Consider the following 19089-nt stretch of genomic DNA (forward strand, 5'->3'; position numbering starts at 1 on the left):
TGCCTTGAGTTCCTCGCCGGGCTTGTCAATGCATGCCTGCTTGGAAAATGTCAAACGTTTGCTCAAACTGACAGGTGAATGGAGGGATTTATTCTCGCTAAAGGACATGTCAAGGCATGAAAGGTAAAAAGAGTTAGAATCAAGAAAACTGGGTATGATGTGCACAATATAAAATGAACAAAATAGTATGAGTGCATTATTCACTGGCCTTTTTTTGCTTTTAAACAAAAGTTATGTTTTCTAACCTATGGGTCGAGACACAAGGTGTTTTTTTTTTTTGGGGGGGGTGATAATGTAAGAAACTCAAAGTAAAACCACCTTGGCTACTCGGTAGCGTACTGTAGGTCGCTCTTGATGTACTGTACGTACCTTCACATAAATTGGGGGGTCACGGCCTGAAAAGGTTGAGAACTATTGTACTAGATGGCAGCCATCTTGAATTACGTGATCAAAACAAAGTTGTATTATCAAAATGGTGTCAGATTTGGAATCCTCATGGCTGACTTGTGTGAAAAAGTGCCTTCATACATGATTCTAGGTCATTCAGCTCAAAAGTTATTTTTTAGAGATGGCGCCGGGCGCCATTTTGAATTTGGCTCTGTAACAAAAAAATGCTGGGATTTTTGGGAGGGACATGGGAGCTAAATCTTTTCTAAAGGGTCCATAGAGGTCAAATCAATCATCAAAACATTGTTGCCAGAGGATGGTCACAGAACCTTACATTATGACCCGACTAAGATAATGGATGGATGGTATTAAGTTAACAAAACATAGTTTTTATTTTAAATTTGTTTTACATACTTATATTTAGTACAAAATATCCTTCCATTATCTGTAGCCACTTATCCTGTGCAGGGTCGCAGGCAATCCCAGCTGACTATGGGCGAGAGGCGGGGTACACCCTGGACAAGTCGCCAGGTCATCGCGGGGCTGACACACAGAGACAAACAACCATTCACACTCACATTCACACCTACGGTCAATTTAGAGTCACCAGTTAACCTAACCTGCATGTCTTTGGACTGTGGGGGAAACCGGAGCACCCGGAGGAAACCCACGCAGACATGGGGAGAACATGCAAACTCCACACAGAAAGGCCCTCGTCAGTCGCTGGGCTCGAACCCTTCTTGCTGTGAGGCAACAGTGCTAACCACTACACCACCGTGCCGCCCCAGTACAAAATATCTTTTATATAAATATATCGATGTCGGTGTTTGCGTAAATGAGGACGTAATTCTAATGTTTGTAAACAAATTAAGTGATAATGTTGAACCTGTGTCAGAAAATCTTTTTGTTCCACTTTCTACCCACTTTCTAAGTATTTTTGTAGATCACATTTTGTTAATCATTCGTTGTTGTTTGGATTAATTTCTAGTTTTGTAGTTTACCAATAAATGTCCACAGGCAATTGACATTGTAACCACTTGAAAATCCAGGTCAAAGATTGATACATAACAGTTGTAAATGTCACTTAATTCCACAGCGTGTCCATAATGGTGGACACCGGTGAAAATGATCACTATTATCGACACCTCACGTGACTTCTCAAACGCACGTTTAGATACAAAATGGTGACTGTCAAATGAAAGAGTGCTGCAATACAGATGCGAGTGGGGAATCAAACTCTCACGGTTACCAGAGGACTAGCCCCCCATTGTAACCCGAGCTATGTAATAGGTGAGAGGCCGAGGGCTACAGAAACGGAGATTGGCGCCGCCATATGGTGTGGGAAGGACTTTCGGACTTTTTTTTTTCCAGATAATCACATAACCAGCTACACTGCCCTGCAAAAAAAAAAAAAAGTTGTGCATGCTAATATTTGGTTGGACTGCTTGTAGCTTTGATTACAGCATGCATTTGCTGTGGTATTGTTTAGACAAACTTATGCAATGTCACAATATTTATTTCAGTCCAAAGTTGTATTAATTTTTCACCAAGATCTTAAGTTGAGGATGGGAGAGTCGAAGCACTGCGTAAAGTCTTCTCCAGCATCCCAAAGATTCTCAATGGGGTTAAGGTCAGGAGTCTGTGGTGGCCAATTTATGTGTGAAAATGATTCCTCATACTTCCTGAACCACTCTTTCACAATCTGAGCCCTAAGTTTATGCCCGTGACATCAGGGAAGAAAAATCCATTGATGTGAGAATAACCTGGTCATTCAGTACATTCACTTAGTCAGCTGACTTCATTTTCTTGCCCCATAATGTTGCTGAGCCTCGACCTGATCAACTGAAGCAACCCCAGATCATAACACTGCCTCCAGAGGCTTGTACAGTGGCCACTATGCATGATGGATGCATCACTTCATGCGCTTCCCTTCTTACCCTGACACACCCATCACTCAGGAATAGGGTCAATCTGAACTCATCAGACCACATGACCTTTTTCAATTGTTCCAAAGTCCAATCTTTATGCTCCCTAGCAAATTGAAGCCTTTTCTCCTGATTAGTCTCACTAACAACTGGTTTTCTTATGGCTACACAGCTGTTTAGTTACAATCCTGCGAGTTATCATCACATTGTGAGTGCAGAAATTTTCTTAATTTCACTATTACTCATAGCTGTGAGTTCTACTGTCAAGATTTTTTTTTTCTACGATTTGACGTGACCAAGTGTTTAAGTGTTTCAGAAGGGTCAAATTATTGGCCTGAATCAAGCAAAGAAAACAACCAAGGAGATCACTGAAATGACTGGAATAGGTTTAAGAACTGTCCAATGCGTTATTAAAGCCTGGAAGGATAGTGATGAACCATCAACTTCTTGGAAAAAAATGTGATTGGAAAAAGATCCTGACTGACCATGATCAAAAATCACAGTAACATCTTTTCCATGAGCACAGGGTATGTCTTCTGACATGTTTGTTTAAGAAATGAGAAGCTACTCACTGCATCATCTCATCTCATCTCATTATCTCTAGCCGCTTTATCCTGTTCTACAGGGTCGCAGGCAAGCTGGAGCCTATCCCAGCTGACTACGGGCGAAAGGCGGGGTACACCCTGGACAAGTCGCCAGGTCATCACAGGGCTGACACATAGACACAGACAACCATTCACACTCACATTCACCTCACTGCATCAGTTAGGGTTAAAAGAATTGTTGCCAGCTGAAACATATCAATCACTGCAGTAATTATCCAATCAAAGGCTCTTATATATTTGCTTATTTAAATCCAAATGGAGACTCTTTTTTTTTTGGCTGGGCAGTGTATTTGTGGCATCTTCATCATCATCATCTTCTTCTTCTTCATTATCTTCAACCACGATCAACCCACTGCAGAACAGAAGCCTCCCCAAGTTGGTGCCATAGATGCCTACCTTGTGCTAATGCAATCCATTTGTTACCAAAGAACTTTGTGAACTCATCACTCCATCTCAGCTTCTGCCTTCCCCATTGTCTTGAGCCCAAACAAGGTCTCCATTCTGTCACACATTTAGTTCACCTATTGTCAGATATTATTGCAAGTTGGCCAGCCCATCTCCCTTTCTTTCCATTGATTGTCTGTATTACAGTATGTCCACTATTCGAGTCTGGTTTCTGATAATAAATAACAAACTTTATTTATGTAGCACTTATACCAATAATTGTTCTAAGCACTTCACAAAAAATATATAAAAATGTAATTACAAAATGTAAATTAATACAACTATAAGTCAAATTAAAAATATGCTAACTATAAGTTACAAAAATAATGCTAAATATATATTAAAAATATATTGCTAAACTCTAATTACTAACTTAAGCTTAAAACTAATTACAAACGCTGTTGTAACCAAGAGAAGTAGGCTTCTCAAAATAAGTGAGTTTCCAACTGACTCGTAAAGAAAGTAATAGAACTTGCTTGCATAATATTTAGAGGGATCAAGTTCCACAATTTAGGTTCTGCTACTGAAAACCTAGGATCCCCATACGTTTTCAACCTAGACTTAGGAACTTGTAACAACCCATCGGAGCAGGAATGCAAAGAGTAAGAACTGGTGCAAAAACTTATTATGTATATAACTCAGTGCCACCAGTCCATTCAGTCCCTTATATACTAATAATATAACCTTATAAATAATACGATATTCAATGGGCAGCCAGTGTAACTCAATTAAACTAGGCATTATGTGGTCATCAAAAAAGTCAAAGTCCCTTCTACGCCAGGATCTGGTCTTCCCAGGCAGTCTCCTGTCCCTGTACTAACCAGCTCTTTGAGGCGCATGGGTGCAGCGTCGGTCTCCATTTCTATAGTCCTCGGCCTCTGGTAACCACGAGAGTTTGACTCCTTACTCGCATCTGTATGCTTGACTTGCAAGTGACGTCAAAGTAAAATAGATAGCACTCATTTGCTTTACAGAACTGTGCTCTGCTTTGGTCAAATTCCATTGAGACTTCCTCCTTTCTTTCGAACAAACAAATACCTGAAATATAAAGTAAATGATGGTGCGTTTGAAAAAGACTTTGGATGAAATGACCTGTATTCGTACTCGATGGTCAGTAGAAGCATCTTATCTTCAGAAAAGTCTGACTTTTTAAAATAATATGGGTCAAAACCATACATATCTATCTTCTTTTTGTACCGAGTCTTCTCTCGATCGTTCAAATCATGGTAATACTGAGAAAATTCAGCATTGTTTACAGACACGCTTTCAGCGGCTGTCATCCTACCGTAGTTGCTCTGTATATCCACCATCATGGCGGACGCTCATGATGGAGCACATTTTGATCACATAGTTACAAGTCATCTATTGCAGTGTGCCTTGCCAGATGGCAGTAGGTACCATTTTTATGATGGTCTTTGGTATGACCTGACTGCGAGTAGAACTCACGATCTCGTGGTCGAGAGGTGGACACGCTAAACACGAGGCCAGCTCGCGGTCATTATGTGGTCATAGTTCTTAGTAAACATTGCAATATGTGCTCAGTGTTCTGAACTAGCTGCAGCCAGCTCAGAAGAACTTTAGATAGACCATATAAAATAGCGTTACAATTGTCCAATTTATAAATAATAAAAGCATGGATAAGGATTTCAGTCAATTCACAATTTAAATACTTCCTAATTTTACTAATGCTGTTAAGAAGGAAATGGCATGATTTGTAAATCTTCTTAACATGATCTTCTATACTGACGCTTGGGTCGAAGATAATTCCCAGATTCCGAGCTGATCCACTGGAGCGTCTCCTTATTGCGCTTAGGTATTCCAGGCGTGGTACGCTTCATACTGTGCTGTGTAGCTTTAAGTTTCTGTTCCATTTTCTTTGTTAGAGCCCAGGTTTCCGATCCATAAATCATTGCAGATGGAACACATTGATTGAAAAGTTGGGGCACCCATTGCCAAATCACGTATTTTGTTGATTTTTGATTTGAAAGGAGGTAAACGCAGCCTCTGCTAGCAAACTATTTTCAAAAGTAATATTTAAAATAAAATCAGAACTATGTCATGTGCAAAAGTTTGGACAACCTTCCAGTTGTAAAGTCTCAGACCTTGTTAGGCCTTAATTGATCCATTAGGACTCATTATTCAGCTCATGAATTGTCTGATGCAAAATAAATTCTTTGACTTTTCATACTTTGAGTAAACACTTGACACCCAGTGGATTTCTAAGCAGAGGACTACTTAAAAAAAAAAAAAAAACAGCTAATGCTTTGGAATGTCCCTAACAGTCCCCTATCTTAAAGTGTATGTAATACCTTATTGTAATGCTTTAAAGTGAATATATATCATTAGTAATGACCAAAGTTAATTAATAAAGTGGGGGGGAATAATATTAATTATTTGTTATTTTATTATCAAGCACAAAACTATCGATAAATTGTGGCTTCCGGATCCTGTAAAAAGGCAGCCTTGCCCCAGGACTAATCTCACGTGACGTCACACGTGGAACCCCGGTTATTTGGGTCATTTTGGTTCATCTGACTCTGTGCTTGTTTACTCGCTGAAATTGGATATTGTTGTTGGAATCTTACAAAAATAATGATGTGAAAGCGCTGAGTTGTGTTTGTATGTTCAAATTCATATACAACAGGACGTTCAGTTCAAGAATTTCCGAGAAATGACCCTAATCTAAAGTGACAGATGGTGAGGTTTGTGCAAACAAAGCGGGCAGGTTTTGTGTCGCCTGCAAATAATAAATCTGATTCATCAAGTGTTCATCACCACCAGAACGACCACATGGGTCTTACTGGAGCAAAGAAGAAACCCATTTATTTAATAAATGACATTTGATTTGACGTTTGGACAGTTCGTCGATTCCCCTATTATCTCACACACACACAGTGCACCAGACGCAGATTTATGGGCAACATTTACATGCTTGCGACATCCAATCTTATCATATCTGATGCACTTTAACATGAAGAAAAATGCACGCATGCAATCTCATCTCATTATCTGTAGCCGCTTTATCCTTCTACAGGGTCGCAGGCAAGCTGGAGCCTATCCCAGCTGACTACGGGCGAAAGGCGGGGTACACCCTGGACAAGTCGCCAGGTCATCACAGGGCTGACACATAGACACAGACAACCATTTACACTCACATTCACACCTACGGTCAATTTAGAGTCACCAGTTAACCTAACCTGCATGTCTTTGGACTGTGGGGGAAACCGGAGCACCCAGAGGAAACCCACGCGGACACGGGGAGAACATGCAAACTCCGCACAGAAAGGCCCTCGCCGGCCACGGGGCTCAAACCCGGACCTTCTTGCTGTGAGGCGACAGCGCTAACCACTACACCACCGTGCTGCCACGCATGCAATCATCATCATTAATTATTAACTGAAACGTGTTAAATTCTCTCAGATTGCAACATGGTAAAACTTGATTTGTTTTTAGTTTTGTTCAGGAAATCATGATGAAAGGTAACCACTGCATTCTGCACATCTCTCTCTATCTATCTCTCCATCTCGCGCGCGCTACAGAGGAAGACTGTTGTGAACTGAGTGAACTGGCAGTTTCTCATCTTGGGGGCTCGAAAATATAACCATTTACTCCGGAATATCCTTGATAATCATCTGCCCCTTCATCCGACATATAAGAATCCCAATCACTAACAGAATTCTCTCCAAAATGTGATTCCATATCGAGACTGGTCTAACCACTGCTGCGCACGGGAATGAAATTGATACCTGAATTGTTACACGTGTGACGTCACGCATCCCTTCGGGATCTTCCGGTTCAGTCTCGGCAGATTCCGTGAAAATCATCTGATCTTATTGATTTTCCATTCATTTATGGCCTTTTGGATCAGCTGTGGTTCGAAAACACATGGTCAATCAACATAATGATTGTTGCTTTGTACAAGGAGAAAAAGTGGGGTTTAGAGGCATTGCATACACTTTAAACAAAATTGAAATCTTAAAGATACTACAAGATGGCCCATGAATATCTCAGAACTAGAAACCTTCTTCAAGCAGCTGACTGGCTCAGAAAACAAACCTGGTGCCTACAAAGCAGAGGAAGTTGATAAAAAGACATCAAAACACTTCCGGCTCAAGATTCCTGTAAAAGTAAAGATAAAATCTGGAACACCAAGAAAGGTTTCAGATAGAACTGCCTGTATAATGGAAAGAAATGTAACGCTTGGTGGCATGTAAGGACCTGCAGGAATGTTTAGCTGACACAAGAATGGTGGTGCACACTTCTACTCAACAACGTTGCTTGTACAAAGATGATCTGCATGGTCGAGTCATCAGAAGGAAACCTTACTTGTGAACTCATCACAAAAATACCAGAGGCATTTTTTTGGGAAAAAAAAAACAATTACCAAAGGTATATTTGAAGAAGTAAAAGGGGCACGATTTGAGAACACCTTTTCAACTCTTAAACATAGGGATATGGATCTACAACCCCGATTCCAAAAAAGTTGGGACAAAGTATAAATTGTAAATAAAAACGAAATGCAATAATTTACAAATCTCAAAAACTGATATTGTATTCAGAATAGAACATAGACAACATATCAAATGTCGAAAGTGAGACATTTTGAAATTTCATGCCAAATATTGGCTCATTTGAAATTTCATGACAGCAACACATCTCAAAAAAGTTGGGACAGGGGCAATAAGAGGCTGGAAAAGTTAAAGGTACAAAAAAGGAACAGCTGGAGGACCAAATTGCAACTCATTAGGTCAATTGGCAATAGGCCATTAACATGACTGGGTATAAAAAGAGCATCTTGGAGTGGCAGCGGCTCTCAGAAGTAAAGATGGGAAGAGGATCACCAATCCCCCTAATTCTGCGCCGACAAATAGCGGAGCAATATCAGAAAGGAGTTCGACAATGTAAAATTGCAAAGAGTTTGAACATATCATCTACAGTGCATAATATCATCAAAAGATTCAGAGAATCTGGAAAAATCTCTGTGTGTAAGGGTCAAGGCCGGAAAACCATACTGGGTGCCTGTGATCTTTGGGCCCTTAGACGGCACTGCATCACATACAGGCATGCTTCTGTATTGGAAATCACAAAATGGGCTCAGGAATATTTCCAGAGAACATTATCTGTGAACACAATTCACCGTGCCATCCGCCGTTGCCAGCTAAAACTCTATAGTTCAAAGAAGAAGCCGTAACTAAACATGATCCAGAAGTGCAGATGTCTTCTCTGGGCCAAGGCTCATTTAAAATGGACTGTGACAAAGTGGAAAACTGTTCTGTGGTCAGACGAATCAAAATTTGAAGTTCTTTATGGAAATCAGGGACGCCGTGTCATTCGGACTAAAGAGGAGAAGGACGACCCAAGTTGTTATCAGCGCTCAGTTCAGAAGCCTGCATCCCTGATGGTATGGGGTTGCATTAGTGCATGTGGCATGGGCAGCTTACACATCTGGAAAGACACCATCAATGCTGAAAGGTATATCCAGGTTCTAGAGCAACATATGCTCCCGTCCAGATGACGTCTCTTTCAGGGAAGACCTTGCATTTTCCAACATGACAATGCCAAACCACATACTGCATCAATTACAGCATCATGGCTGCGTAGAAGAAGGGTCCGGGTACTGAACTGGCCAGCCTGCAGTCCAGATCTTTCACCCATGGAAAACATTTGGCGCATCATAAAACGGAAGATACGACAAAAAGGACCTGAGACAGTTGAGCAACTAGAATCCTACATTAGACAAGAATGGGTTAACATTCCTATCCCTAAACTTGAGCAACTTGTTTCCTCAGTCCCCAGATTTTTACAGACTGTTGTAAAGAGAAAAGGGGATGTCTCACAGTGGTAAACATGGCCTTGTCCCAACTTTTTTGAGATGTTTTGTTGTTATGAAATTTAAAATCACCTAATTTTTCTCTTTAAATGATACATTTTCTCAGTTTAAACATTTGATATGTCATCTATGTTCTATTCTGAATAAAATATAGAATTTTGAAACTTCCACATCATTGCATTCTGTTTTTATTTACAATTTGTACTTTGTCCCAACTTTTTTGGAATCGGGGTTGCATTATGCTTTGGTGTTTTGTGGCACAGAAAACATTTCTGGAAGCTAATGTGACTGAATCATTCAAAGAACTGAAGCTGAAAAGAGATTCACTTCTACAAAAGCACAATGATCCAAAACATCATAATCTACCATGAACTACTTAAAAACAAACAAACAAACAAACAAACAAACAAACAAACAAACAAACAAACAAACAAACAAAACACAAGCTGAAGCTTTGGAATGGTGCTAATAGTCCCTTGTCTTGAGCATCATTGAAATCTTAAAGATACTGCAAGATGGTCCAAAAATATCTCAGAACTAGAAACCTTCTTTAACAAATAGTGGTTTAAAATTCTTAACGCAAGAATTGAGAGAGTGTAGCACAGTGGTGAGCCACCTCACAGCAAGTAGGTTCTAGGTTTTAACCTGCCAGTTAGCTGGGGCCCTTCTGTTTGGAGTTTGTATGTTCTCTTTGTGCTTGTGTGGGTTTCTTCCAGGTGCTCTGGTTTCCTCCCACAGTCCGTAGACATGTGGATTAGGTCAACTGACTACTCTAAATTGCCCATAGGTGTGAAAGTGATTGTGAATGGTTGTCTATCTGTCTGTGTTAGCCCTGTGATAGATTAGCGACATGTCCAGAGTGTACCCCACCTCTTGCCCAGTGTCAGCTGGGATTTACTCCAGTTTACCCATGACTTGCAAAGTAATATAGAAGCTGTATGAATGAATGAAGAATAGAGAGTCGCAACTGGCTACAAAAAGCATTTGTATGTTGTGATATATGATAAAGGGGGTGTTACTAAGATACTAACTTAGTAGGGTGTCCAAACTTTTGCACTTGGCACAATGTTTATACTATGTTTATAAAGTTGTATAAAATAACTGTGCATTAACATTTACAGAAAAATGCTATGTATTACAATATTTTGCTGCACAATGTGCGTTTACTTCTTTTAACTAAAAATCAACAAAATATGTAATTTGTTGAGGGATACCCACACAATTGTACCAACGCCTTTTTGGCTTGGTAAAAGCATTTATGGTATGGTGTGTTAGAAGAGGAAAACACAAATATTTATCAGGCTGTGGACCTTCAGGATCAGAGATTTGACCCACGATCTAACCTTGGTATTTAGACTAACCAAAAAAAAAAATTGAGCTAGATGTGAAATTTAGCAAAGCGATTACTATACAACAAATTAAGAAGAGGAACGTCAAGTCAAGTTTATTTGTATAGTGCTTTTAACAATAAACATTGTCGCAAAGCAGCTTTACAGAATTTGAACGACTTAAAATATGAGCTAATTTTATCCCTAATCTATCCCCAATGAGCAAGCCTGTTGTGATGGTGGCAAGGAAAAACTCCCTCAGACGACATGAGGAAGAAAGCTCAAGAGGAACCAGACTCAAAAGGGAACCCATCCTCATTTGGGCAACAACAGACAACATGACTATAACATTAAGGAAAGGGATGTTACCCAACAATACAGTTCTGAGTTGTTTAGATGTAAGAATTCAAAAAGTCAAAGTAAAAGAGCTGTGTACCAAACTTGATCTCGGTTGCAAGCTAGACTTCAATATACCTTAAAAGACAAAGTCCAAAAGCGTGTCCTGCTGTAGTAAATAACACATAAAAAACTTATTCTGTTCGTCAAAACTGTATGATTTTATTCTTTCACTGTTTTGTCTTTTGAGGTATGGCAGTCCAACAACAGATTACCACAGTGGTGTCGCACACAGCACACTCTTCTGGCACATGGACCACAGGCATCTGTGACTGCTGCTCTGATATGAGCACTTGTAAGTCATTTTTTTCTATAAAGTCATGCCTATATGCAAGACTTTTGCACTTTACGATGAGCATATCTACTTCTCCATTTTTAATCTTTTTATGCACATCATAAATTCACAGGGATGTAGAGTTACCGTTTTTGTTTTTTAATTTTCTTATTTTATCTGCTAGTGTGCTGAAAGATTCCCCCCCCCCAAAAAAACCCCAGTTGATTGCAGTTCCTGTTTTTTGTTTCTGCCTTTTTATTTCAGATAGAAATAAGATTTAGCCTTTATATCTCTCATTGTAGCCCTGTGATGACCTGGCGACTTGTCCAGGGTGTACCCCGCCTTTCGCCCGTAGTCAGCTGGGATAGGCTCCAGCTTGCCTGCGACCCTGTAGAAGGATAAAGCGGCTAGAGATAATGAGATGAGATGAGATCTCTCATTGTACAGTCTAACTGAAAGTAAGCAGGGTTAACTTTATCTTCTTTTGCAAGAGACTCAACCCTAAAATTAAGCAAAAAGGACAGAAAGGAGAACCTCTCTAGCCAGGCCTCTCATGGTCTGATCACCATTCAACTAACAAATAGCTCAAAAGCTTTATTGAAGCTCTCAACACACATAGAATAAACAATTCACCTTCTGAGCCACCTGTTGATGTTGTAGTTGGAGGCCCAGCTGAGATGTACTGTGCGTAATGAATCTCCAAGGCAGTATCCACTACTAGATTTGGTCAGGTCACATTCAGACAATTATCATATTGGTTCAAGAATTGTTCTCCCTGGAGTTGGGATGGACATTAGGTTGTACCCAAAAAAGCATCAAGGTTTCATGGACACAGAGTTTTTTACATCAGTATCTAAGCTTACTTGCTGAAACAAACCCAAGTCCTACTGTATATGAGAGTGTGTGTCTTCCTCTATCATACAACAGCTATGAACCAGAGAGGCTGAAGGCCAACACGTCCTTCCTCTGAGATTTTTGTTCATTTTGCTCCCTTTGAGTCTTAGGCACAGATACCTGTGGGATTCAAACTCTAGTTTGAACAAATTTCTATTGTGCCACTTGGTAGCAGTAAGTATCATTCAACTGTTTAACCTTATAGCTATGGTTTTTTACAAATTTCTTACTCAGCCAGTTTTCAAAGTAAGAACCAGTGACGCTTCGCAAACTTTGTACACAATCTCTCTTCTAGGTCTACCTTCCATGTCCTTCACATACATTCTTCTGGCATGAGAATGCTACTGGTTGCAATGGCAAAGTTGCAACTCAAGACACAGTGGACTTGTCAGGGAATTGACACTGTGGATCTGTGTGTTACAGGTTGCTGTGGTCTGTGGTGTTTCCCATGTATGCAGTGTCAGACTGCTTCTCAGTTCGGCTGGTGTTTCTGCATGCCCCTTCTGGACTGCTGTCTGGCTGTCTCCTGCTGCCTTCGCAGCAAGATGAGAGAACGCTACAGCATTCATGTAAGACACAAACACAAATCAGAATGAGAATCAGAAATACTTTATTAATCCTGAGGGGAAATTGAGTACATCTGCATTTGCTCACACTCAAGTAAAGAAAAGAAATTACAAAATTAAACAGATGTGCAAAAGTATAAAATAAGTAAAACATATATTTTTTGGTCTGTAACCGCTATCCCGTGCGGGGTCGCGGGGCAAGCTGGAGCCTATTCCAGCTGACCATTGGCGAAAGGCAGGGTACACCCTGGACAAGTCACCAGCTCTTTCGATTACGTTCATTATGTCTTATATTAAATATAGTTAGTTTTTTTTTTTTTTCTTTTTTATCAGACATCTAATTTATGGGTTTGTTTACCTGACATGTTTCGACGTACAACTTCCGTCTTCCTCAGAGTGTCACCGGATGTTAATTGGTGACGCATCTTTTATCAGCTGCTGTTTCTGAAGGCGTGGCCTTCCTGTCTGGTTTGACAGGTCGGTCACGCCTTATACTGTCTGTTCGTCCCCTGTAAGATGTCACTCCAGGTATGGGAGAGCATGTATGCTCCCTCATCCCGGTTGATGGTCCTCGGGCTTCGCTTACGGATCTCTATGGCCTCTATGGCCTTCAGAAACAGCAGCTGATAAAAGATGCGTCACCAATTAACATCCGGTGACACTCTGAGGAAGACGGAAGTTGTACGTCGAAACATGTCAGGTAAACAAACCCATAAATTAGATGTCTGATAAAAAAGAAAAAAAAAAACTAACTAAGTCACCAGCTCATCGCAGGGCTGACACACACGTAGAGACACAAACAACCATTCACACTCATGGTCAAATTAGAGCCACCAATTAACCTAACCTGCATATCTTTGGACTGTGGGAGGAAACCCACGCATACACGGGGAGAACATGCAAACTCCACACAGAAAGGCCCTCGTTGGCCGCTGGGTTCGAGCCCAGAACCTTCTTGCTGTGAGGTGACAGTGCTAACCACTACACTACCGTGCTGCCGGTAAAACATGTATAAATATATAAAATGTGTAAAATTATGTAAAATGTGTACCATATATTATTGCACATAAATAGCCGTATGGAAGGAATAATAGCTGTGCAGATGGACTGAAGAAAGTTATTGCACAGTTATTGTTAAAATTATTGCACATAAGTAGTAAATAATGGCTATGGTACGTACAAGTTATTACACTAGTATTGCACATTGAGGTATCCAATAGTTATACCGTGTAATTATTGAATGTAGATACAGTGTGGATGGATGTAGTACAATGGAATTATTACACAAGTGCAGTATTGAATCAATTGGTTACTGAGTACCTGAGCCTCTGAGGGAGAGCTTGAAAAGTTTCATGGCCATGGGCAGGAATGACCTCCTGTGGCACTCTGTGGTGCATTTTGAGGGAATGAGTCTTTCACTGAAAGTATTCCTTTGATTGGCTAGCATGCTATGAATTGGGTGGGAGATATTATCCAGGACAATATGCAGTTTAGCCAGCATCCTCCTCTCAAACACTGTCTCCAGAGAGTCCAGCTCCAGTCCCACAGTGTTACCAGCCTTGCGGATCAGTTTATTGAGTCTGTTGGCGTCTGCTGCCCTCAGTCTGCTACTCCAGCAAATGACAACATAGAGGAGAGCACTGGCCACCACAGACTCACAAAACATCCTCATCATAATCCTGCAGATGTTAAAGAACCTCAGTCTCCTCAGAAAGTAGAGATGGCTTTGGCCCTTCTTGTATATGGCCTCTGTATTTTTAGTCAAGTCCAGTCTATTGTCAATATGTACCCCTAGGTACTTGTAGTCCTCTACAATGTCCACTTTGACCCCATGGATGGAAACGTGGGTCACTGGTGCCTTGTTCCTTCTCATGGCCACCACCAGTTCTTTAGTCTTTGTCACATTGAGCTGCGGATGGTTCCACTCACACCATGTAACAAAGTTTTCCACCACCGCCCTATACTCAGCCTCGTCATCCTTACTGATACGTCGGTAGGTGCTTATCAAATCAAAGCAGGCTTATCAAATCAGTCTCATGTAAAAAAGGGATCAGTCTCATAAATTCATTAATCACTAATTCAAGTGTCTGATATTTTATAGCTAAACTATTAAAATCAAAAGAATAACTTAGTGGTGATGTTGCTATAGTTTAGTGAGTATTGTAGCTCTAATGTAATACGTTTACTCTAGATCTATAACATTCATATAACAACCAAATGGGCGAAGGCAATTAGAATACTTGTTTGGCAGAGGATGGCACTCAGTGAATGTTGTAGCAATAGACAGGACACAGTTTATTCCAAAGATACCATTTATTGAAATAGCTGACATGAATTAGCAAACTAATACTGATCAGATATAGCAACAATAGCAGCCAAGGAATAATTCAATATAAATGGTGATACAATGTATACAAATAAGAATCAGTAATGAATATGATGATAACTAAGGCACTAATGGCGATCAGAAGTAATAAGCTATATGCAAGTTTACAGTGTAGAGGCAAGTGGATGTTAAACTGTGAGAGGGAAATCATGTGTTTATGTGTCTGTGTGAGAGTGTGTGCATGTGTGTGTATGTGTGTGTGTGTGTGTGAGTGTGAGCATGTGAATGGAATGCGCGAGCTTTGTGCTAGGCCTCGCCTAAAGGGGGATAGGCAACAAGGAGAGAGGGAGACAAAGGATCTGTAGTTTAAAACTAGTCTTGGCTAGGCCTTAAACCCAACTTCTACTCAACCCTTAGCTACTCCTGAAATCCCAATGTTGAGGAGTGTAGTGTGACAGAGGGAGTTAAAAAGAGAGTGAGAGAGAGAGCGAGAGAGAGAAAGAGAGAGAGAACACATGCACGATCTAACTAAATACAGATAGTAAACAAAGCAAATCAAACAACACGCGGTCTAAGACCGACTTTCATGTGAATCAAAATACGTACATTTAAACTATGAATGAATTCAAATAAACAACACTCCTCACATTAACTAGCCACAACTAAGACTAACAATTGCCCAGATGCCAGCCTTACTTGAGATCGCTCTTGCTTGGCAACTAAAAGTGCGCTGTCTGTTATCCGAAGACAGCGCAGAGCGCAGGTCCAGGGAGAAAACAGTTCTGTTCCTTTCACTTTTACAGTTTGTCAGCTGAAGATCTTCAGTGTCCCGTCGGTTGTCTGATGATCTGGAAGGAATCTTGTTTGTAGTTTGTCGATGTTGAGAAAGGGAAAAGGGATCCGGTTGCTTTTTCTCTTTGAAATACTGCGTGGGCTGCAGTAACTAACCGGTTCAGTTATTATTACAACTATGCGAAGATCAAATACATTGAACTTTGGCTAAAGGTCTGGTATCAATAGCTCGTTCTTTGTCCTTTGTTTTCCTGTAGCACAGATGCAACGACGTCTCTCTTTCACGCTTGGAAACCCACCGCCAGAGAGAAAGAATTTCGATTCCACAGTGGGTTTAAAGCACAGTCATGACGTCACTGTATTTGGTATCCGGTATCATCTCTGTATCCAATACCATTACAGGGAATCAGAAGAATGGGCGGAGATAGAACATGGCATCGAGTACAGGGATTGGTGTGTTCAATGCTGTACAGTGAAAGGGGGAAGATGGTTACTATGCCTACGGCATGGCAATCCATCCCTACACATCCAACTACAGCAGAGTCATCAGAGTACTTCTGAAGATGGCAGGATTCTGTCTGATAGTTGAAGTCCATCATGTAATGAGTGAACAGGAAGGGAGAGAGGACTGTCCCCTGTTAGGGCCAAACTAAATTCAAGTGTAGATGCTGTACAGTCATTACGCGCTTATCTTAAAACACTGTGCCCGGCTGTTGCTCATACCTGTGTTCATAGATGGTAGAAGAGGCAGGCGAGTAGGGAGAGGGCACACGGTCAGGCAAGCAGGTAGCAAGCAGGCAAGCAGATAGAAAGAGGTAGGTGGCAGGCAGGCAAGCAGGTGGTACACAGTGGAGTAAATCCAAATTTTTTGTAATCCACAGGGAGAGGATTAATCCAAAGTATAAATTTCAAGCTTCAATATAAGTTCCAAAAAAGGGTGAAATCCAAGTATTCTAAATTCTATTTAAGTGTAGTTCAAGGTTTAGAGTTAAAGCAGTAAAAAACTATTCAACTACGGCATCTTCCATTGTCTAATTGAGACTGAGCACCATGTGGAAGACGCCATCTTTAACTTGACAGGTGACCTAAGGCTATGTCAAAATAAAAGTTACAGGCTGAAGGCCAGCAAATCTCAAACAAAGTAAAAGTCTAAACCAAAGCAAATTTTAACCAAATTTGGCTCGAACAGTTCCCTGTGGTGCCCCAGTATTGCTAACCACCTTACCTGACACACAGTGTCGTAAGTGTACAACACCGATTACAAAAAAGTTGGGACAAAGTACAAATTGTAAATAAAAACAGAATGCAATAATTTACAAATCTCAAAAACTGATATTGTATTCACAATAGAACATAGACAACATATCAAATGTCGAAAGTGAGACATTTTAAAATTTCATGCCAAATATTGGCTCATTTGAAATTTCATGACAGCAGCACATCTCAAAAAAGTTGGGACGGGGCAATAAGAGGCTGGAAAAGTTAAAGGTACAAAAAAGGAACAGCTGGAGGACCAAATTGCAACTCATTAGGTCAATTGGCAATAGGTCATTAACATGACTGGGTATAAAAAGAACATCTTGGAGTGGCAGCAGCTCTCAGAAGTAAAGATGGGAAGAGGATCGCCAATCTCCCTAATTCTGCGCCGACAAATAGTGGAGCAATATCAGAAAGGAGTTCGACAGTGTAAAATTGCAAAGAGTTTGAACATATCATCATCTACAGTGGATAATATCATCAAAAGATTCAGAGAATCTGGAAGAATCTCTGTGGGTAAGGGTCAAGGCCGAAAACCATACTGGGTGCCCGTGATCTTCGGGCCCTTAGACGGCACTGCATCACATACAGGCATGCTTCTGTATTGGAAATCACAAAATGGGCTCAGGAATATTTCCAGGGAACATTATCTGTGAACACAATTCACCGTGCCATCCGCTGTTGCCAGCTAAAGAAGAAGCCGTATCTAAACATGATCCAGAAGCGCAGACGTCTTCTCTGGGCCAAGGCTCATTTAAAATGGACTGTGGCAAAGTGGAAAATCGTTCTGTGGTCAGACGAATCAAAATTTGAAGTTCTTTATGGAAATCAGGGACGCCGTGTCATTCGGACTAAAGAGGAGAAGGACGACCCAAGTTGTTATCAGCGCTCAGTTCAGAAGCCTGCATCCCTGATGGTATGGGGTTGCATTAGTGCGTGTGGCATCGGCAACTTACACATCTGGAAAGACACCATCAATGCTGAAAGGTATATCCAAGTTCTAGAGCAACATATGCTTCCATCCAGATGACGTCTCTTTCAGGGAAGACCTTGCATTTTCCAACATGACAATGCCAAACCACATACTGCATCAATTACAGCATCATGGCTGCGTAGAAGAAGGGTCCGGGTACTGAACTGGCCAGCCTGCAGTCCAGATCTTTCACCCATAGAAAACATTTCAAATCAAATCAAATCAAGTTTATTTGTACAGCGCTTTTAACAATAAACATTGTCGCAAAGCAGCTTTACAGAATTTGAACGACTTAAAACATGAGCTAATTTTATCCCTAATCTATCCCCAATGAGCAAGCCTGTGGCGACGGTGGCAAGGAAAAACTCCCTCAGACGACATGAGGAAGAAACCTCGAGAGGAACCAGACTCAAAAGGGAACCCATCCTCATTTGGGCAACAACAGACAGCCTGACTATAATATTAACAGTTTTAACAGGTATAACCCTCAACTGTCCTCATGGGGCCGTCCTTCACAGGAGTGGGGCGATAAAACTCCGACCAGACACAGGGCACCAGGATGGATCAAGCAGGTCCGAGGGGCAGAAGAGGCCAGCATCTCAATCCCAGGATCAACATGTAACTCAGAGGGACAGATGGGGGGGGAGAGAAAGAAAACACGTTGTTAGGTATGCCCTAAAAATGACAAGTATTAAATCTGTGTGGTAGGCTCGCAGAGACGAGAGTCTTTACATCAGGCATGACGCACAATGGCATGTTAATATGGTAAAAAATATATCATGACCTGCTCTGGCTGGATGCTTGATTGGGTGATGGGAGCACACTCCTCAGCAATGATGAGATGCAGATGGGACCCTTAGGCCTGGCCAAGACAATTCAGTTACATTTCACCGGGTCTGGGACATGCGACAGAACGTCTGACGGCCGATTCCCTGCAGGCTACGATAGCCAGTCGAGGTCCCCACCGTCTCCACCAAAAGATTTCCTGTTGACTCCATGTAACTCAGAGGGACAGATTTGGGGGGGGGGGAAGAGAAAGAAAACACAGGTGGTTAGGTATGCCCAATGTCACCTGAATAAGTAGGAACAGTA

General features: G+C 41.1%; 1 protein-coding gene across 1 annotated transcript in view; it reads left to right on the forward strand.

Annotated features, from left to right (window-relative positions):
- The window catches only part of LOC132887080 (cornifelin-like), a 36860-nt gene that overhangs the window by 3480 nt on the left and 14291 nt on the right, over nucleotides 1–19089 (forward strand). Inside the window, exons 2-3 of the mRNA XM_060922471.1 lie at nucleotides 11106–11210; nucleotides 12507–12652. Of these exons, the coding sequence (XP_060778454.1) occupies nucleotides 11108–11210; nucleotides 12507–12652 (249 nt within the window). The 5' untranslated portion in view covers nucleotides 11106–11107. The remainder of the gene's footprint in view (nucleotides 1–11105; nucleotides 11211–12506; nucleotides 12653–19089) is intronic.

Source organism: Neoarius graeffei, chromosome 1 (assembly GCF_027579695.1).
Source record: "Neoarius graeffei isolate fNeoGra1 chromosome 1, fNeoGra1.pri, whole genome shotgun sequence".
Taxonomy (NCBI): domain Eukaryota; kingdom Metazoa; phylum Chordata; class Actinopteri; order Siluriformes; family Ariidae; genus Neoarius; species Neoarius graeffei.